The sequence below is a fragment of the Chrysemys picta genome, chromosome 17, assembly GCF_011386835.1.
Source record: "Chrysemys picta bellii isolate R12L10 chromosome 17, ASM1138683v2, whole genome shotgun sequence".
NCBI lineage: Eukaryota > Metazoa > Chordata > Testudines > Emydidae > Chrysemys > Chrysemys picta.
In genome coordinates, this window is record NC_088807.1 from 25,661,645 (window position 1) to 25,683,143 (window position 21,499).

The 21,499-nt window shown below is 61.1% G+C and overlaps 1 protein-coding gene across 1 annotated transcript; it reads right to left on the bottom strand.

Annotated features, from left to right (window-relative positions):
• Positions 1-82: 82 nt before the first annotated feature.
• Positions 83-21,209, bottom strand: FAM120C (family with sequence similarity 120 member C). Its single transcript, XM_065571197.1, is given in 20 exon segments — positions 83-6,587; positions 6,866-6,923; positions 7,295-7,433; positions 8,758-8,959; positions 9,306-9,515; positions 10,734-10,848; positions 11,714-11,963; positions 12,179-12,350; positions 12,606-12,704; positions 12,706-12,886; positions 13,373-13,434; positions 13,437-13,565; positions 13,567-13,678; positions 14,005-14,092; positions 14,717-14,819; positions 15,364-15,492; positions 15,882-15,964; positions 17,577-17,772; positions 17,774-17,824; positions 19,805-21,209. Coding segments are annotated over 20 exon segments (3,444 nt in total). The 5' UTR covers positions 20,630-21,209; the 3' UTR covers positions 83-6,347.
• Positions 21,210-21,499: the final 290 nt, after the last annotated feature.

Below are 21,499 nucleotides of genomic sequence, written 5' to 3' on the forward strand. Positions count from 1 at the left end.
GCCAGGAGAGAACCCAGGAGTCCTGGCTCCCAGCCCCCTACCTTCAGCCGCCGCGCAGAAGAAGAATCCAGCGCAGCTGCGGTTTACTAAAAGAATAGACTTTTATTAAGTACTGTAAGTCTCTCTCCTCGATCACAGACGACCGTACCACGCATCCAGATCCACCAGATCCACCCAAGCGAAACACATCGCCCCTGCCGGCTTCGCCTCCGCCACGCAGCCTTCCCCCGCGTCCCCACGACTGCCAATTTCCCTCCCGAAGCGGGACCCGTCCCAACTTACATGGATAAACTAGGGAGCGAGTTGTGGGATCTGGGGCTAGCGGGACAACAGGGTTTTTATAGTCATAGGGCTGAGGTGCAAGGGAAGTAGAGGTAACATTTATCCGTCCACTAATAAACACGTGTCAGTAGCTTTAAAAAAAAAGGGTGGGGGTGGGGGGATTTAAATGATACGATTAATAACAACAAAACCTGTGACATTTCTTACTTGGATTTTTTTCCCCTCGTAAATATCATACACAACTGTAAATTGACAAGATCGCAAGGAAGAAAATAACCCGGCTGCTCATTTCAGTGAAAGATACTTTGAGGTTTAAACAAAACAAAAAAAAACCCAAACCTAGGTTCTTATGCTAAAAGCATTTTAAAAGTTGGGGAGAGAAAATCTATGTATACGTAGATACGGTTACAAAAACCGGAAGCTTCAGAATGATTTGAAGGCTGGGGGAGGGGGGGCGCCAAGTGGGGAAAGGAAAGTCACCTGGTTTACAATTTACCAAAAACCAAAAACCAAAAAAAAAACAAAACACGATTGAGACTTTTGAGGTTTGCTTCAAAAAAATCTCACTAGTCATTAGTTTCTAGCCAGAAAAGCATCTAACAGAGAAGTGCAATGACTATCATCAAAAAGGTGTATGCCCCAGGTGAGGCGATAGGTAGCTAGAGGAGGTGGGTGGGGCTAGATAGACAGACAGACAGATCGGGTGGATGGGGCGGGCTAGATAGATAGAAATAATTTTAATTTCAAAATTGGAGGAGGGAAAGTTCTTAACATCAACAAAAATTATTTTAAAAAATCCTTAACCATAAATAGCAGTATAAACCCAAAGGCTTTTCAATGGGGTCTGATTTTAAAAAGTTAAATTAAATCAGCAGCAAAGGAAATTAACAGGAGAAAGACGCCATGAAGCAGGGAGGCCAGGGGAACAGAAAGGGGTCCAGGCCTACTTAGCAGAAATACAGGTCAGGAGACAGCTAGCGCCCAGACCTGGCTCTACTGAATTCGCTAACTAGATTAAACTGAAACACCAGGACTGCTCATTGCCCAGTTGCTTCTCACGTGCGGCTGGGGGCGCGGTGAGATTTTAAAGGCCAGCGAATCTGAGCGCAGATTCTCAGACGCTGGGGCCGGAGCTGTGCCGTCAGACTTTATATTCGCCTCCAGGCCGGCCGGCCACAGTTACAGCCCATGGTCTGAGCAATTTCCCCAGGCCGGCCACAAACAATTCCCGAGGACAGGTTTTGTCTCATTCGCGAGAAAATTCTCTCTCCTTGGTGGAGGTCAAATGAAAATTCAAGAGAACGTGGTCGGGGGCCGGTTTCTGACACACAACAGGGGACACAAAGAGAAGACTGAGAAATCCACGTGTGAGTTAATACGATTCACACACACACCGTTTAAAAACCGAAAGACGAGGAGGAGGGGGAGAATAATGTCCGAGTGGCTAGCTTACAGCATCAGCCAGTTGATTTAGTGGACAAAGGTAGGAAGTCAGTAGCCACACCAGGCCCAGGGCAGGCTGGCTGGCGTAAAAGTCAAGAGAACTGCAGGTGGGCTGGTTCGATCTTCTTTGTGTTTTTTGTTCTCTTTTAAAGCTTTGAGTCAGCAAGAAAACGAAACTGAAAACCCCACTTCAGTGTGTGCGTCAGCCGCAGCTCCAAGTGGAAAGCAGTAATCCGGGAGCGGAAGGGTGAATTCAGACGCTGCTGCCAAGGGTCCAACCCCAGCGAAAAGGCTCCTCGCTGGCAGCCCGATTTCAGCTGCCCGGATTCAATCCACAAAGAGCTGTAATGGGGCAGATCCCCACCTGAGGCACATGGTATAACTTCGCTGCAGTCAGCGGGGCCAGACCCCCACTGGGGTCCATCCGCCATAGCTCCATGGAGTCAATGGGGCCAGACCCCCACTGGGGTCCATCAGCCATAGCTCCATGGAGTCAATGGGGCCAGACCCCCACTGGGGTCCATCCGCCATAGCTCCATGGAGTCAATGGGGCCAGACCCGCAGCAGGCGTCAATCGGCTGGAGCTCCATTGGGTCAATGGGGCCAGATCCCAGCTGGGGTCCATGGGCCGTAGCTCCATTGGGTCAATGGGGCAGATCCCAGCTGGGGTCAATGGGCCGTAGCACCATTGGGTCAGTGGGCCGTAGCTCCGTTGGGTCAGTGGGGCCAGGCCCCCAGCTGGGGTCAATGGGCTGCAGCTCCATTGGGTCAATGGGGCCAGACCCCCAGCTGGGGGTCAATGGGCCATAGCTCCATTGGGCCAATGGGGCCAGACCCCCAGCTGGGGTCAATGGGCCATAGCTCCATTGGGCCAATGGGCCGCAGGTCCGTTGGAGTCAATGGGGCAGATCGCAGCTGGGGTCAATGGGCCGTAACTCCATTGGAGTCAATGGGGAAGATCCCAGCTGTGGTCAATGGGCCGTAGCTCCGTTGGGTCAATGGGGCCAGGCCCCCAGCTGGGGTCAATGGGCCATAGCAGCGTTGGGTCAATGGGCCGCAGCTCCGTTGGGTCAATGGGGCCAGGCCCCCAGCTGTGGGAATCCCCAATTGACACCAGCAGGGGAAATGGGCTCCATGCTAGTCATAAAGTGTTTCACCCAGATAAGGAAAAAAAACCATGGAGAAATTTAGCAGCACAATCCCAAAGCCTCCAATATGTTCCAGGTTCATCTGAAGGACTGGCCGAGCCGAGCCCCAGCACACGAGGCCAGCGACTTTCACCAGTCAGTCCTGCAGCCAGCCTGACGGCTGAGAGAGAGGTGTGTCCTCCCGATTCCACCGCTCACTCGCAGGAAATACCTCTCCTCCTGCCTTTGTCCACTGGTTTCCATTGCCCTCGGCTGCCAGACACGACGCCCGCAGCAAGCCACACGCACACTTCAGCCAACAGCAATTTCACACACGACTCTGGGCTTTGATGGATTTTTCTGGGGCTTTTCCACCTTCTCTGAAGCAGCTGGGACCAGCCCCGGCTGGAGACGGGACCCTGGATGAGGTGTTTGGAGCTGCTGAGCGTCGACAGATTGGCAATGGGGAAGTTTCATCTTCCACTGCAGCCCGAGCCTGCTGGCATCATCCGGACACGTCTCACCTAAATGGATTCCCTGCGGCCCCTCACAACCGCTCTCTCTCTTTTAGTCCAACCACCGTCCTCGGGCTCAGTGAAACCGCCCGGCCCTACGCAAGACTCGACTTCTGGCCTTGGACACGGAAACACAAGGTCTTCCAGGCCACGAGCAAGGCCCCGGATCCTCAAAGGTGCCCGACTCCACGGGCCGGAAGGCACCTCAAGAGGTCATCCAGTCCAGCTCCCGGCACGGAGGCAGGACCAAATAAACCTAGACCGTCCCTGACAGGGGTTTGTCCAACCTGTCCTTAAAATCCTCCAACGACGGGATTCCCAAATCATCTCCTCAATGGTTCTTCGAGGAGCTAAGTCCCTTGCTGGGTGGGGCAATCGAGGCTTCTTGAATGCCAACGGTGAAAGAAAGGGATCTTCTTACCTCCGGTCGGGTTTGCGGGGCACCTCACGACATCAGGAAAGGCAGCGTGGGTGGGAACTGAGCCCCCGAAGCAGATGCGGAAGGGGCGAGGAAACTGGCCACGGTTTTCCACAAGGGACAAGCGATTTCCAGCGCGGGGAATCTGCGATTCTGCCGAATGGTGCCGAGAAAGGGGCTTCTGCAAAGCCAACTGAGCCAGCGGCCCCAACTCGGATCAGTTCAAATCCCCCATCCGAGGTTGAGATTTGCGCTCGTTTTATTTCCAGTGTAAATCTAAAAGGCGACTCTCCGCCGATCTAGTCAAGACCGCTACACCCCTGCCAGGCAGGATGCTTGTCTCGGTGGCTTTTCAGCGTAGTTTATGTCACTTGGCGAGGGGCGTAAACAATCTCACCTGGACGGGAAGACCCCAAGAGCTGGAGAACGGGCCACCTCAATTGGGAGTTCGTCCCAGCTGTTAATCACCTGACGGGTAAGAACTGGGCCCTTCTTTTCCATTTGTATTGGTCTGGCTTCAGCCTCCTGCCTCTTGCTTTTCAGCAGCCTGTCTCCACCAGACTAAAGAGCCCCGTAGTACCGTGACTGCCCAAGCTTCTCCAGCAGAATCCAGTCCCCTCTCGATCTCCTTCCGAACCCCGCTGGCTGCTCTCACCTCTCCAATCATTTCCACGGCTCTTCTCCGCGCCCCAGAGCGACTCCGTGTTTAAAATCTCGGGGACGGCAGAAACTACAAATCTTCCGACTGGTGGATGCGTTTCAGAATTTCCCCCTGGGAGTTTAGCGGAGGGAGTTCGGGAGGCTGTGATTTCAGGTTTAGTTTTCTGGATTTCAGAGGAGAAAAATGGCTGCACTGAATTGGGATGAGCTCTGTAAAATGCTGAGGGTCCTTAAAATCATATCTTCCCTCCCCCCCCGAAAAGGGGGTTATTCCAGCAATAAAAGTGATTGCAATTCCAGGCGTCTGTCCCTAAAGATTCCCAACCCCAAACGCTTCAGATTGACTCCTTCGCGATTCGCAGACACGGCCGATTGTCTCCAGACACTCAGAGACGCCTGATCTGAAGCCTGACTTTGAAACACGGTTAAAGTAATAAAAACCGACAGGGTGACGCCTGCCGACAAGCTGCCTCGGGCGGGGGGCGTCTTCCGAGCGTTGGATTCGGAATTGGCCTCGGTTCGAAAGCTCAAGTAATCAGAGTCCGGAGAGAGTTTTCCGGAGTCTTTGCTGGCGGATCAGTCAGGGTTAAAAGGGTTCAGTGCCCCCGATCGCAAAAGGGGGCGTTAAATTTCATCCCATCCCCTCACCCCCGAGGCGGGGGAAAAATAATATATAAAGTTTATTGAGATTTGGCCTGTTTCTTGCCCCCTCCCTGTTCCCCAAATCCCCATGTCTCTGCCTGGATCTGGGGGAATTCAAGCCTTCCCGTGCCGACAGGGGCGTGGATTGGTCAGGAGAGGAGCCGTCCAGGGGGCCAGCATGGGAATTCACCACCAGCCCCCCGGCCTGAAGTTAGAGTCGGGGGGATTAGGATACAAAACCTTTCCACCAGATTTGAATGGGACTTTAAGGAGGTCCCCCCCACACCAAATACATCCCCGACCAGTCAGCCTCCAAGTCCCCGCATTCCCCTCCCATGGGACAGAAACCCTAACAGCCCCCCAGCCTCAAAATCCCTGCCCACCAACCCGAACCCCTCCTCCACCCTCCCTTGGCCAGCCCAGCTGGGAACCGCGGCCAGGAGGGGGGACTCCGCGGAAGTCTGGTTTCGGAGGGACCCCCCCGATTGCCCCTGCCCCCCTGGGTCTGACGCGGACGGCTCTGGAGCTGCGGCTGGGGACACGGGAATTCCTCCCCCCAAGATACGTAGTTTCTATATAGAATCTCTCTGTAAATATAATCTCTCTCTTCTCTCTGTACAAAGCACGGGCGGATTTCAACCATCCGCGCCTCTGCCCCGAACTTGCCCCCGTACCACCCGAAACGAACACGGGCTGGGGGCGTCTGCACCCGCCAAATATTGGGGAAATCCGCCTCCCCACCCCTGGGATGTTTTGGGGCTCCACCCAGAGCAGTGAGGGGCGCTGTGGGTGCCGGGGAGTGGAGGGCGCCCAGCGTTGCAGGGCAGGGGGCACCACGACATCACTCCTCCCCACTCGCTTTTATTCATCCTGGCTGGCTTCCTTTGAACGGCTCCCCCTTTACTTAATAGCATTTCTCCCGCCTGCCCCCCGCTACAAGAGCCGGGGGAGGGGTATATATAATATGTTAAAAACCATAAAAAACCGTCAACTCCCCACCCACAAATATTAAAATAAAAAAATAATAAAATACGCCATGTTGTGGAGCCGATCAGCATGATCGGGGGTGGGTGTCGGTGCCAGGAGGGGGCAGGGGGTAGGAAAACAGGTACAAATCTTCCCACAATGCACTGGGGCACTGTAGGAGATCCCCCACAATGCACTGGGGTGCTGCCTTTCCAACCCGCCTGTCCTCATGGTACCCTGAGGCTTTCACACTCCTGGCCCCGCCCCCGAATCAGGTCCCCCACCCCACCCCCGTCACTCTTCCTTCTGCAGAGCCGGGAGGGGCAGCTTGGTATCGGGGCCGCGATCCACCTCCTGGGCCAGCCGCCCGCAGTACTGGCCCTCATCACCGCAGGGGTCAGCGTCTCTGGCTAAGGCACATTGGGATGGGGCCGGGGGGCAGGGACCGTCCCCCGAATCCTCGCCCCCGTTCACCTGCGACGGGGACTGCCCCCTCTGCAACTCTGCTGATTTGGCTGCTCCCTCCAACGAGCCCTGCGGAGAACAGGAGTGCAACATAATCGGACACCCGCTGGAATCCCATCCCACTACACCCGTGGCTGAGATGCAGCCACCTCTGGGGCGGGGCAGCTGGGGAACAGCCACACATAACGCTGCACGGGCTGTTCCCCAGCTGCCCCGCCCCAGAGGTGGCTGCATCTCAGCTGTAGGGGGACGGGGGGCATCCCAGCTGTAGGGGGACGGGGGGCATGGAGAAGGGTTGGCAGGAACATCCAGACCAGTGGGGCTGAGGGAAAGGCAGAAACACGTACCTGCTTGCTAAGTTTCTTGTTTCCTTTGGGGAGTTTTCCAGACCCGTCTCGACTGCGTCTGGGGTGGAGCAAGGTGGAAAATACTACTGATTAGCTAGCAGCAGGGTTGTTACACTGACGCCCCCGTAATAAGAGTAATTAAGTAATGGGCCTAATAACCAGGGTGACGTTAACGAGGATAAAAACAGTGGCCATTAATAGTTCTAATGATTACAAATAATATAAGCATAATTCATGAGGACAGGGATGGCTTGCCGGGTGCTGAGATGCAGCTGTCTCTGGGGCGGGGCGGCTGGGGAACAGCTGCACATAACGCCACACACAGATGGCTCGCATGGTGCAGAGATGACCCAAGGGGAGAATGCTGGTTCCCCAGCAGCCAGCCAAGCCTCTCTCCAGCCCACCCCTCAGCAGTGCTGCGGTACTTACCCCTTCCCTGGCCCCCCGACAGACACCACCTGCATCCCAAAGGAGCCCCGCCCCCGCGAGGGCTTACTGCCCGCCCACTGGCCGACAACCATGCCGGCAATCTCCAGCTTGCCCCCCTGAGGCGGGATGGGGTGGAGACCTAGGGAAGCGGAGACAGAGGGGGGGGGGGAGATGAGTGACAGGTGACACTAGGGTCACGTACAGGCCCCAGGAGATATGAGACAGTAGCAGAACGTCATCTTTTGGGTCAGAAACAGGGTCTGCCTGAGTCTGCAGAGAGCCTGAGCCGGTCACTGGGAGAGGTGTGAACTGCCCTGGGCATTACTGACCTCTGCCTGAGTCTGCAGAGAGCCTGAGCCGGTCACTGGGAGAGGTGTGAACTGCCCTGTGCATTACTGACTCCTGACTGAGTCTGCAGAGACTCTGAGCCAGTCACTGGGAGAGGTGTGAACTGCCCTGGGCATTACCGACCTCTGCCTGAGTCTGCAGAGAGCCTGAGCCAATCACTGGGAGAGGTGTGAACTGCCCTGGGCATTACCGACCTCTGCCTGAGTCTGCAGAGAGCCTGAGCCGGTCACTGGGAGAGGTGTGAACTGCCCTGTGCATTACTGACTCCTGACTGAGTCTGCAGAGACTCTGAGCCAGTCACTGGGAGAGGTGTGAACTGCCCTGGGCATTACCGACCTCTGCCTGAGTCTGCAGAGAGCCTGAGCCGGTCACTGGGAGAGGTGTGAACTGCCCTGGGCATTACTGACCTCTGCCTGAGTCTGCAGAGAGCCTGAGCCGGTCACTGGGAGAGGTGTGAACTGCCCTGTGCATTACTGACTCCTGACTGAGTCTGCAGAGACTCTGAGCCAGTCACTGGGAGAGGTGTGAACTGCCCTGGGCATTACCGACCTCTGCCTGAGTCTGCAGAGAGCCTGAGCCGGTCACTGGGAGAGGTGTGAACTGCCCTAGACATTACCGACCTCTGCCTGAGTCTGCAGAGAGCCTGAGCCAATCACTGGGAGAGGTGTGAACTGCCCTGGGCATTACCGACCTCTGCCTGAGTCTGCAGAGAGCCTGAGCCGGTCACTGGGAGAGGTGTGAACTGCCCTGGGCATTACTGACTCCTGACTGAGTCTGCAGAGACTCTGAGCCAGTCACTGGGAGAGGTGTGAACTGCCCTGGGCATTACCGACCTCTGCCTGAGTCTGCAGAGAGCCTGAGCCAATAGCGCTGACAGTGGAAATCTGCCCCGATGCATCTCAATAGGATGATGCCCACCAGCCCCACTGCTCTGGAGCCCCACACCAGCCCCCCACACTCCACATATCTACAACTGGAGGGGGGAGAAAAGAGGCCTCCCCTACCCCTGCCTTCAAGACGGCATACAATCCAGCCATCTGGGGATCCCACTTCTCCCACCAATGCCCCACGGGACAGGGCAGGGACATGGCTCAGGGGACACAACGCTCTCTCACCTGTGAACCCTCTGCTCCTTCCAGGAGTTGGCGGCAGCACAGAGCCCGTGGTGCGGGGGTAGAGGGGCATCGAATAGAAGGGCGCGGCCATGGCAGGCACAAAGGGAGGGGGCGGGAGCAGAGGGGGCGGGGCCTGGCGGTTGAAGTTCACGCCCTCCAGGATGCTCTGTCTCATCCTCTCCACTTTGGCCGCCTGCTCCGTCTGGAGAGGAAAGTGGGGGGCGGGGGGAGTTGAATCCAGCTGACCTCCTCCCCCACATCCCTGCCCCTCCCCCACAGCCTGCCCCAATGTCAGAACATCCAGGTACTTCCAGACCAAGAGGAGCAGCCTCTCAAACCCCCTCCCGCACTCTCCCCCCAGAGACAGGGATAGAACCCAGGCGTCCTGGCTCCCAGCACCCCCTGCTCTAACCACTAGACCCCACTCCCCTCCCAGAGCCAGGGAGAGAACCCAGGAGTCCTGGCTCCCAGCCCCCCCTGCTCTAACCCACTAGATCCCACTCCCCATCCCAGAAGCAAGGAGAGAACCCAGGCGTCCTGCCCCATACCTGCCCGTCACACAGGTCAATGAGGGGGGCCCTGTCGCGGGTGGCTTTGATGAGCTTGCTCTGGAAGAGTTTGCCATCGAAGTAGATCCAGGGGCAGCAGTGTTCCCAGGGCACCGGCTGCCCACAGGCGTCGTTGGCAAACAGAGCCGTATCTACTCCACTCATGAAGAGGGCTGCCAGCTGTACGCCCCGGGCATCCAGCTTCTCGATCTGCAAGGGAACCATTCCCATCATGTTAACATGGGGAGGAGTGCAGCCACCTCTGGGGCAGGGCAGCTGGGAAACAGCCACACATAACACTGCATGGGGAGGCTCGCCCGGCGTTAAGATGTGGGCGGCTGGGCAGTTTTTAATCTAGTAAAGGAATAACTCCAGCACATTCTCCAGTGAGAGCTGGGGAGAGAACCCAGGAGTCCTGGCTGCTAGCCCCCCGTACTAGTCACTGCACCCCGCTCCCATTCACCTTTCTCCCAAACAGCTCCAGTGCTGGCTGTCACCAATTGTACCCCATGTTCACTGCTTTTACAGACTAGGATAAATTGTGTACAAAATGTGCCTTGTGAGGTATCACCTGAAAACTCATAATCTGCTGAACATTATTGTCCCAGTAAAATGTGTGTATCAACGTTGTATGGAAAGTTATGAGATTCCACTGTATAACATCGCTGTGACGTGCAGGCGCAAACCAGTTCCTCAGAGACAAGGGACACACTGACGGCCTGGCCAGGTGACGAGATAATAAAGCAGACTATCACCTGGGTAAGCAGCCAGTCTTTGGAGGGAAGAAGGGTGCGAACAAGAACTTTACCCGTTGGCAAAGACACGGCTGGGGTTTCCTGCACCCAAGTTGGACATAATCCTCAAGAGAGGGAGAGGGGAATACGAATGGAAACAGAGGAGCCCAAATCGTATTCTCCCCTCATCTCTACTCACGGCAGCGGCCCCGTTTGAAAGACAAATGAAGCATTACTGAACTGGGCCGGGGTCCTTATAGGGAGAAACCCCTTTTTGCTCTTCAGTTCACCTGGCTCGTTACATTAGGTACCGGTCTGGGTCTTCTCTTGTTTGATTTTCTTTGGGACCCAGCGCAACTTTCACGCCTCACCACCAGTCATCACTTCAAATCTTATAGCCTGGGGTTAATGAACTTCTTTGCTGGTTTTCTCTACCCCGGCGTGTTTGGGAACCTCCGCCGGAGAGAACGGGGTCTGGGCAGGCCAGTTTCCATTGGGGAGCCGGGAGAGACGGGGCAGGACGAGCCGCACCCCTGGGGAAGGGCTGGGAGTAGCTGGTGAGTGCCCAGCCAGAGCAGGCAGTGACGCCGAGGCGGGTGGCTGCGTGGGCCGGGCAGCAGCGAGGCACCCCAGGCTGGACAAGCGGGGGGACACGGCTGCTTTCCCCCCGGGGAACGTGGCGGCAGCCCCCTACCTTCAGCTCCTGCAGCTGATCCGGCTCGTAGAGCTGAGAGGAAACCGCCTGAGCCAAGAACACGTCCAGCTCGTGCCGATGAAGGGTCCTCCCTCCGGGCCACTGCATCATGTAACTGAAAACAGAACAGAGAGTGAACCCGGCCAGGCCCGGCATTCCCACACGGAGCGGCTCGCGGAGGGGAGTGGGGGCTGGGAGCCAGGATGCCTGCGTTCTCTCCCCGGCTCTGGGAGGGGAGTGGGGTCTAGTGGTGAGAGCGGGGGGGCGGGAGGGGCTGGGAGCCAGGACGCCTGGGTTCTCTCCCTGGCTCATGGAGGGGAGTGGGGTCTAGTGGGGGGGGGGGAGGGGGAGGGGCCTGGGAGCCAGGACGCCTGGGTTCTCTCCCCGGCTCTGGGAGGGTAGTGGGGTCTAGTGGTGAGAGTGGGGGGGGGCTGGGAGCCAGGACGCCTGGGTTCTCTCCCCAGCTCGTGGAGGGTAGTGGGGTCTAGTGGTGAGAGTGGGGGGGGGGGAGGGGCTGGGAGCCAGGACGCCTGGGTTCTCTCCCCAGCTCGTGGAGGGGAGTGGGGTCTAGTGGTGAGAGCGGGGGGGCTGGGAGCCAGGACTCCTGGGTTCTCTCCCCGGCTCTGGGAGGGGAGTGGGGTCTAGTGGTGAGAGCGGGGGGGCGGGAGGGGCTGGGAGCCAGGACGCCTGGGTTCTCTCCCTGGCTCATGGAGGGGAGTGGGGTCTAGTGCGGGGGGGGAGGGGGAGGGGCCTGGGAGCCAGGACGCCTGGGTTCTCTCCCCGGCTCTGGGAGGGGAGTGGGGTCTAGTGGTGAGAGTGTGTGTGGGGGGGGGCTGGGAGCCAGGACGCCTGGGTTCTCTCCCCGGCTCGTGGAGGGGAGTGGGGTCTAGTGGTGAGAGCGGGGGGGCTGGGAGCTCCGGAGAATGGGGTCTAGTGGTGAGAGCAGGGGCCTGGTTCTGTCGCTGGTCGCCCCCGCTCACCGCAGCACACAGCACATCAGCAGCAGGTGCGTGGGCACGTTGGCCGGGTTCAGCATGCCGGGCGTGTCGGCCCGCAGGCAGGCCAGGAAGGCCCTCATGCGCCGGTTCTTGTCCTCCACTGCCTTCCCCAGCCACAACTTCCGCAGGTTGGGGCAGGTCCACTCGCGGAAGGCCAGGGCCGAGACCAGCTCCGGCGTCTGTGGGGACTTCCCCTTGTACGCCGCCCACTCCTTGATGATCACAGGGGGCACTGCGGGGTAATGAGAGGGGAAGGGGTCAGAGAGAACCCAGGAGTCCTGGCTCCCAGCCCCACGCCCGACCACCAGCCCCCACTCCCCTCCCAGAGCCGGGGAGAGAACCCAGGAGTCCTGGCTCCTCATACCCCCAAACACGCCCCCCCTCCCAGAGCTAGGGACAGAACTCAGGTATCTGGAGTCTCCCAGCCCCCACCACGAGGGTCCATACCTTCCGTGGGGATGCGGCGGCGGATGGCCAGGCGCTCCACCCGGCGCTGGTTCTCGGCCACGCCGAACAGCACCCCGTAGACATGCTGGCGGGCGCCGCGGAAGAGGACAGCGGCTGAGGGCAACTCAGTGTTACACTCGTCCTCGATGCACACGGGGAGCTTGATCTCGCCCTGCGCCGGAACATCAGGAGAGGGGACTGAGAACCCAGGAGTCCTGGCTCCCCCCCACTCTAACCCACCAGACCTCTCCCCTCCCAGAGCCGGGGAGAGAACCCAGGAGTCCTGGCTCCCCCCCCCACTCTAACCCACCAGACCTCTCCCCTCCCAGAGCCGGGGAGAGAACCCAGGAGTCCTGGCTCCCAGCCCCCCCTGCTCTAACCACTAGCCCCACTCCCCTCCCAGAGCCAGGACTGGAGCCGGGCTCACCTTGGTAAGAACATGGTAGATGGAGGGGTACATGAGGCCGCGTCGGTGCCGGTGCTCAGCCACCCGCAGGACCTCGGGGGCGACGGGGGGCAGCGGGGGGGGTGGTTATGTCCATGTGGTTTCGGGTGGCCATGGAAAGCAGCGAGGGGATGGAGGGCTCGGGCCCAGCCAGGGGCCCATCGGTGTCGCCGGAGCCCCCAGCCTGCCCCCAGCCCTGGTTCAGCTTCTCGGCACTGGGCCCCTCCCAGCCAGACTTCGGCTGCAGCACTTCGGAGACGTGGCTGGGGAGGAGACATGGGGGAGGTGATGACTCACTCCCCTCCCAGAGCCAGGGAGAGAACCCAGGAGTCCTGGCTCCCAGCCCCCCCTGCTCTAACCACTAGCCCCCACTCCCCTACCAGAGCCGGGGAGAGAACCCAGGAGTCCTATCTCCCAGCCCCCCCTGCTCTAACCACTAGCCCCCCACTCCCCTCCCAGAGCCGGAGAGAGAACCCAGGAGTCCTGGCTCCCAGCCCCCCTGCTCTAACCACTAGCCCCTACTCCCCTCCCAGATCCGGGGGAGAGAACCCAGGAGTCCTGGCTCCCAGCCCCCCTGCTCTAACCACTAGCCCCCACTCTCCTCCCAGAGCTGGGGAGAGAACCCAGGAGTCCTGGCTCCCAGCCCCCCTGCTCTAACCACTAGCCCCCACTCCCCTCCCCAGAGCCGGGGAGAGAACCCAGGAGTCCTGGCTTGTGCCCCCCTGCTCTAACCACTAGCCCGCACTCACTTGGCACTGCCCCCGTTGTGCTCTTCGCCGTCGGAGGAAGAGGAGGGGGAGGAGGCCGGCCCAGAGGAAGGGGAGGGCTTGGGGCCCCCGGTGGTGGTGGGGGGAACTGGGCGTTGTAGGTGCCGGGCCAGCTGTTGAAGTCGCCGCCCTTCAGGATGGGGTCCTCGTGAAAGGGGGGCACGTCTCCGAGCGGGGTGGGGGGAGAAGAGGAGGCTGGCGCTGGGGCCCGGCGGGAAGGAGGGCGGCCAAGGAGGAGGATGGGGCTGGAGGCTGGTACTGCATCTTTGGCCCCAGGTGGGGTGGGAACTGGGGAGGGAGGCAGAGAGAGAGGTGAACAAAGAGCAGCAGACCCCACTCCTCCTGACAGCCAGGAGAACCCAGGAGTCCTGGCTCCAACCCCCATCCCCCCCTCACTCTAATCCCTAGATTCCCCCCTCCCCCTCCCTGAACTGGGCAGAGAACCCAGGAGTCCTGGCTCCCAGCGTCCCCCACTCTAACCACCAGCCCCCACTCCCCTCCCAGAGCCGGGGAGAGAACCCAGGAGTCCTGGCTGTCAGTCTGCCGCACCCCCCACTCCAGCCCACTGACTCCAGAGACCCCAATCCCATTCCGCACCCCGGACTGGAACGTACCATAGGCTTCCCCGTGGGGAGGGATCCCACCGGGCTGCGCTGCGCAGGGGCTGCTCTCCTCCGAAGTGGTTGGATCCATAGCCTGGCACTGAGACACAGAGCAGGGGCTCGGCATGCGGAAGGGAGCGGGGCTTAATGGTTAGCAGGGGGCGCCCAGGACTGCTGGGCTCTCCCCGGCTCTCGGAGGGGAGTGGGGTCTGGTGGTTAGAGCAGGGGGCGCCCAGGATTCCTGGGTTCTCTGCCCGTCTCTGGGAGGGGAGTGGAGTCTTGTGTTTAGAGCGGGGGGGGCTGGGAGCCAGGACTCCTGGGTTCTCTGCCTGGCTCTGGGAGGAGTGTGGGGTCCTAGTGGTTAGAGTGGTGGGGGGGGCTGTGGGGAGGGGGGGCTGTGGAGGGAGCTCCCGGCTGCTCCAGCCCCGTCCTCTCCCAGCAGGAGGCGCTGCGGGCTGGCTGTGGGGAGGGGGAGGGGCGCTGGCTGTGGGTGGAGCTCCCGGCTGCTCCAGCCTCGGCCTCTCCCAGCAGGAGGCGCTGTGGGGAGGGGGAGGGGCGCTGGCTGTGGAGGGAGCTCCCGGCTGTTCCAGCCCCGGCCTCTCCCAGCAGGAGGCGCTGTGGGGAGGGGGAGGGGCGCTGGCTGTGGGTGGAGCTCCTGGCTGCTCCAGCCCCGGCCTCTCCCAGCAGGAGGCGCTGTGGGAAGCAGCCCTTGTCAGATACTCACGTACAAACGAGGACGGGCCCACAGGAGCTGGGGGCATCTTGGCAGTCACCGAATAATAGTTCACGGCTTTCTTGAAGCGCTCAATCTTATCCTCCGTCCTGGACTGGGGGAGCAAAGCGGACAGGAGACTGGCTGGGGATCCGGGGACTAAGAGGGGGGCCCACCCCGGCCATCGAACCCACCTCTCAAAGCAGGAGCTGCTGTGCCCTGTCTGACACTACAGAGCGACACAGGACTGCAGTGTCAGCCCAACGGGGCTTGGGAGTCGGACCCCCAAAGAGATGGGGCAAAATCCAGCGCGCCTGGGGCCCCCTGATTTCAGCTGGAGGGGGTCTCACGGCACGCTGGGGCCCCCTGATTTCAGCTGGAGGGGGTCTCACGGCACGCTGGGGCCCCCAATCTCAGCTGGAGGGGGTCTCATGGCACGCTGGGGCCCCCAATCTCAGCTGGAGGGGGTCTCACGGCTCGCGGCAGGCGCCGATCTCAGTCAAAGGGATCTCTCGGAGCGCTGGGCACCCCACAATCTCGGGCCGGAGGGGGGTCTCACAGCGCACCAGGCCCCTGATCTTGGCCAGAGGGGGTTTCATGGCACGCCAGAGGACTGGATCAGCAGCTCCGGTCAGCAAGCCAGGCCCCTCCCCGCTCACCTGAGAGTGTTTGAAGACATCTCTCCCCACGGCATCCAGGTCGCAGGGGTCTTTGATGGCGCTGATGTACTCCGAGACGGCCTTGATCACCACGTCGCAGGGGGGCAGCACCAGCTGGTGGGCTCGGACCTGGGCACAGGGGGGAGACATGGACAGTGCTCAGCATCTGGCACCCCACAGGCAGCCAGGCTGGAAGCCCCACCCTCCATCACCCCCCCTGTGATCCCCGACCATAGACCAGAGAGCCTGCCCAGAGAGTCCCCAGCCCCCCGGCGCTCCCCGACCGCAGAGGCCCGCCCGGAGAGTCCCCAGCCCCCGGCACTCCCCGACCGCAGAGGCCCGCCCAGAGAGTCCCCAGCCTCCCCTGTTCTAACCACTAGACCCCACTCTCCTCCCAGGGCCAGGGATCCTGGCTCTCAGTCCCCTCTGCTCCGACCCACAATGCCTATCCGCAAGGCCAATCCCGTCCCAGCCCTACCAGGCTGCTGCGGGCGGTGCCAGGGGATTTGAGAGTCTACCTTGAGCGATGCCAGCGGGTGGTCTGGCCCCAGAAGGCTCCAGTGGAAAGCAGCCAGGTCCTCGTCCGGGAGGATGTGGTTACCTGGGGGAGGCGGGAATAACACGGTCCCCGGTTACTGCACCCCAATGGGGTTCGGTGCCCACACACCGCTCCCAAAGAGGAAAGGGGGGGGGCGGTCACGGAGTCTTCTGATTGGAGGAGGATTCAGGCCAGAGGGCCAGAAAACAGATGTTATGCAAATGAGGCAGCCCTGATTTGAATATTTGATTACTAGGCGCTGTCATTTGCATAAATGCACCCCTCTTTCTCTCCGGATACCCTTTGAGTGATCCCTTTCTTCATGCAATTCCAACCCCCCCAGTCCACTCCCTGACCATAGAGACCCTGCCTAGAGTGATCCCCAGCCCATGTTCTCCCTGACCATCGAGACCCTGCCTAGAGTGATCCCCAGCCCATGTTCTCCCTGACCACAGAGACCCTGCCTAGAGTGGTCCCCAGCCCCTCATGTCCTCCCTAACCATAGAGACCCTGACTAGAGTGGTCCCCAGCCCCTCATGTCCTCCCTAACCATAGAGACCCTGACTAGAGTGGTCCCCAGCCCCTCATGTCCTCCCTAATCATAGAGACCCTGCCTAGAGTAGTCCCCAGCCCCTCATGTCCTCCCCAACCATAGAGACTCTACCTATAGTGGTCCCCAGCCCCTCTTGTCCTCCCCGACCATAGAGACCCTGCCTAAAGTAGTCCCCAGCCCCTCATGTCCTCCCTGACCATAGAGACCCTGCCTAGAGTGGTCCCCAGTCCATGGCCTCCCTGACCATAGAGACCCTGCCTAGAGTGATCCCCAGCCCCTCATGTCCTCCCCGACCATAGAGACCCTGCCTAGAGTGGTCCCCAGTCCATGGCCTCCCTGACCATAGAGACCCTGCCTAGAGTGGTCCCCAGCCCCTCATGTCCTCCCCGACCATAGAGACCCTGCCTAGAGTGGTCCCCAGTCCATGGCCTCCCTGACCATAGAGACCCTGCCTAGAGTAGTCCCCAGCCCCTCATGTCCTCCCCGACCATAGAGACCCTGCCTAGAGTGGTCCCCAGTCCATGGCCTCTCTGACCATAGAGACCCTGCCTAGAGTAGGTCCCCAGCCCCTCATGTCCTCCCCGACCATAGATACCCTGACTAGAGTGGTCCCCAGCCCCTCTTGTCCTCCTTGACCATAGAGTGCTTGCCTAGAGGGCGGTCTCCAGTCCCCCTGTACAGGGCTCCCTGACCATAGAGTTCCTCCCTAGAGTGATCCCCAACACTCCTCCGTGTGGTACTTCACATAGAGATGCTGCCTAGAGAGGTCCCCAAACCCCCACCCCACCAGATGTCCCCCAAAGAGCACAGAGACCCTGCCCAGAGCGCTCCCCCAGCCCCTGTCGTGTGCTCCCCAACCCCAGAGCACCTCCCCCACAGCCACAGAGACCCGGCTAGAGCCACCACCCCGCGGCTGCCCTGTCTGTCACGCCGCCAGCTCTCTACGGCGGTGGGGTGGGGAGGAACAGGGCACAGCTTAGCCAGTGCCCCGGACCCCTCGATCCCAGGCACGGCCTCCCCTCCCAGAGGGGCCTGCGTCTCCGTCCCCCCGGCTAGAGGGGCTGAGCCCCGGGGGTGTCCCTGCTGCCCTCGCTCTGTGCGCCTGCCCCAGGCTGTTCCTACCCAGCAGGGCGGCGAAGACGGGGAAGCTGGAGACCTTCAGGCCCAGCTGCTGGGCCACCTGGTGCATGAGGAACTGGTTGGTGGTGAGACTCTTGCCGTTCCAGCTCAGCTTCAGGGCGTGGGCGCTGAAGTAGCAGGGCAGGCTGGCCAGGGCGAACTCCGAGTCGTGGGCCAGCAGCCCGTGGAAGCCGCGCTCCCCGGAAGAAGGACACCACCTCCAGGTGATGGTCCTCCAGGCTCTGGAAGACCTGCAGGTGGGAGAAGATGGTCACACTCGACTGTGGTGAGACAAGGGAAGGAAGGGGGCCCGCACGGAGCCCCCCGCCATAGAGGGGGGAACGGGGGACCCAGGTATAGGGGAGGGAGAAATGGAGGGCCCTGGTATAGAGGGAGGAGGGAATGGGGCACACGCAGAGCCCCCTGTTGTAGACAGGGAACGGGGGGGCCCTGTATGGGGGAGGAGTGTGGGGACAGAGCCCCCCGCAGAGGAAGGAAGGAGAGAACACAGCGCGCTGGGGGATGCAATTGGCAGGCGCCATCTCTGGGCTCGGAGGAAGCCGGCAGCTCTTTGCTGGGTTTCTCTCTCCCCGTCAGCGCAACCCGTGGTTCTGCCCGGGGACTCAGTACCAGCCATCAGCCAGGGCAGAGGCAGAGTTAATCAGGCCAACCCCACACTGGCGACCAGGGGGCTAGACAGAGGGCTCTGGCTCGCCGGCCCACGACGCCTCTAGCTGCACCCAGTCCCTGATGCTTCCGAGGAGGGCAGAGAAACGACAGTTCTGCATTGGGGAGAGATGGAACCTTCCTTCCTGACCTGAGCTGGCGAAGCCCTGAAGCACGAGAGTGGATCACAGCCCTTATCCGGAGGCAGAGCTATCCTTGGGCATGGGACAGGCAGCTCCACCCAGAACTGCCCCGGCTGCCTGTCCTCGAAGTGTCGCCGTCCCTTGATTGTCCCCCACCCCACCCCACCTCCCTTTCATCGCGACCCTGGCACGATTCCACAACCCTCCTGGTGGCTGTTCCTTCTCTCCCTTTAATTAAAGCTGGGTTGCCCAGCCCCAACTGCCAACAGGCGGGCGCTGCTCCGGGGCGCTGGCCGTCTCATGCCTCCCAGAGACGCTCTCCAACCAGGCACCTGTTTAAACACAGGCCACAGGACGTCCTTGAGTTCAATGGCGAATCCACACGTCCCTCGGAAATGGGGCCCCTCCCTGTTCAAAATCAACACCTGATTTCCAGGCTGGATTTATTTTGCTTCAACTTCCAGCCACTAGCTTGTGTTCGAGCTTCCACTGCTGGACTGGCGAGCCCGTCAGGAAACGTTTGGTCCCTCCGGAGGCGTTTAGAGACTGGGATCACATCACCCTTCACCTTCCCTTTGTGGAGCTCAAGAGATCGCGCTCCTGGCGTCTCTCGCAGGCGGGTTTTCTAACCCTTTGCATCGGTCTCCTGGCTCTTCTCCGGCCCCTCTTCAACTGATCAACAGCCCCCTTGAATTCCAGACACCAGAACTGGACGCGGGATCCCAGCAGCGGACGCACCAGGGCCGAATCCAGGGTGAAATCACCTCTGCTCCCACTCGAGATTCCCCGGTCTATACATCCCAGGATGGCCTTAGCCCTTTCGGCCCCAGCGTCGCACCAGAAGCTCCCGTTCAGCTGCCCCCATGACCCCCCTGTCCTATTTCTCCACTTTGCCTGGCACAGAGCATTCCCCTGGCACCTACAGCTCAAGGGCTGACGATGCAGCTAGCCCCGGAAGTACCCTTCCTATCCAGCACTCGGTACCAGGAACCCACATTAAAGGTCAAAAGAGAACTACTGTTGATGATGGAGAGAGAGATCCAACAGATGCAATGAATAGGAGTCTCCCAGCGCTGGATGCAGCCACCTCTGGGGCGGGGCAGCTGGGGAACAGCCAAACACAACGCCACATAGGAAGGGCTCGCCGGGTGCTGGGATGCAGCCACCTCTGAGGAACAATCACAGAGCCAGGCAGCCCAGCTGGTCGGGAGAGGAGACGAAAGAGAACGATGAAGTGCAGGGGAAGGAGGCAGAGAGGATTAGGGTCACAGCTCAGACCGCAGGAAGCGGGGCTCATGCAGGTGGAAGGGGCCATAGGTGGAAGGGCAGGGGGCAGACTCAGGTAGGCACAGTCATAGGGCGCCAGGGGGAGGCGTGGGGTGAACGGACATGGGGGGCAGGCGCGCAGCCGCCCTCTCCTACCTTGACCCGGAAGCGGATCATGGCCAGGCGGACGCAGTGCCCCAGGCAGGCGGGGGGCAGGAACCAGGCGCGGGGGGGCGGCGTGCCCTTGTTGCCCACGTGGCCGGCGATGAGCTGGGCCGTCTGCCGCTCGGCCTGGGCCTTGCGGCCCCACTCGGGCAGCCGCTCCTTGCCCAGCCCGCCATTGAAGATGACCGCCAGCTCCAGCCCGCCCTGGTAGAGGCAGGCCTGGGACAGGGCCGCCAGGTAGCCCACCATGGCGTTCCACTGGCCGCCGCACACCCAGTCCGTCTGGTAGCCGCCATACAGCCGCTGCAGGGCCGAGTCCGCGTCCACCAGCAGCCGGGCCGGGCAGGCCGACGTCAGCCCCGGAGCATGCTGGGAGTGGGCCGCCACCGTCGCCAGCCCCGGAGCATGCTGGGAGTGGGCCGCCACCGTCGCCAGCCCCGGAGCATGCTGGGAGTGAGCCGCCCCTGTCGCCAGCCCCGGAGCATGCTGGGAGTGGGCCGCCACCGTCGCCAGCCCCGGAGCATGCTGGGAGTGAGTTACTGACGCCAGCCCCGGAGCATGCTGGGAATGAGTTACTGACGCCAGCCCCGGAGCATGCTGGGAATGAGCTACCGACGCTAACCCCGGAGCATGCTGGGAGTGGGCTGTGAGAGGCGGGGGGTAGGGCCCGGGCAGCGGCTGGAGGTAGCCGGCCAGGCCGCAGTAGGGGGGCCCCCCGCGGACCCCCGCCGCCCGGGCCAGCTTGAGCAGGTCGACGGGCACCACGGCGCCCGGGCAGCGCTTCTCCACGAACTCCTGGAAGCCCTGGACCCCCATCGCGGTGGGCCCCACTTCGGGGTCAGGGCGAGGGGGGGGGCGGGGGCCCCCCTCCCCTAACCGGGGGCTGGCTCCTGGGCTCCTCCCCGCCCCCCCTCACAGCGCCCAGCGCTTTGGGGCGGCCGTGGCCGCCATGTTGTAGCTTTCTTCTCCTTCTCCGCCTCCCTGCCAGCCTCTCCCCCGCCCGGCCGCGGGGCACGTCGGGAGTTGTAGTTTGCTCCCTCGGGGTGCGCCCGTTAGAACCCATGGACGGGCGGGAGGGGTCGGGACTCAAAGTCCCGGCAGGCCCTGCGGGAAGCGCGGCGCCCTCCCGCCATGTTGTCCGGGTCGCCTTCGCGTGGGCTCATGGGAGTTGTAGTCCTTTCCGTCAGGGCAGGCCCGTTAGCACTGAGGGCGCGGGAGGGCTCGGACTACGACTCCCGGCAGCCCGAGCGAGCCGCCCTGCAGCTCTTCTCCCCCATGTTGTCCGGTGCATCGAGCAAGGCAGCGTATGGCCTCATGGGAGTTGCAGTGCTCGGCTTCCAGGCTACCGTGCGCCCTAAGGTCGCCATCTTGCCGGGTGCCGCTTCTCTCCCAAGGGATCATGGGAGTTGTAGTGCGGCTCGCAAAACGCCATCTTGTACGTCGCAAGGCCGCATGGGACTTGTAGTGCGGTTCCCAGATCGCCATCTTGTCCGTCGCAGAGCCTCATGGGAGTTGTAGTCTCGCAGTGGCGTGATCGGCAAGGACTACAACTCCCAACGGCCATTGCTGCCCTCAGCCACCTTTGCCCTCCCTGCTTTCTAGCCGCAGGGCATGCTGGGAGGTGTAGTCCACTAGCTTCCCCAACCCAGCAGCCTACAGTTCACAGTGAGTTCACAGCCTCGTTAC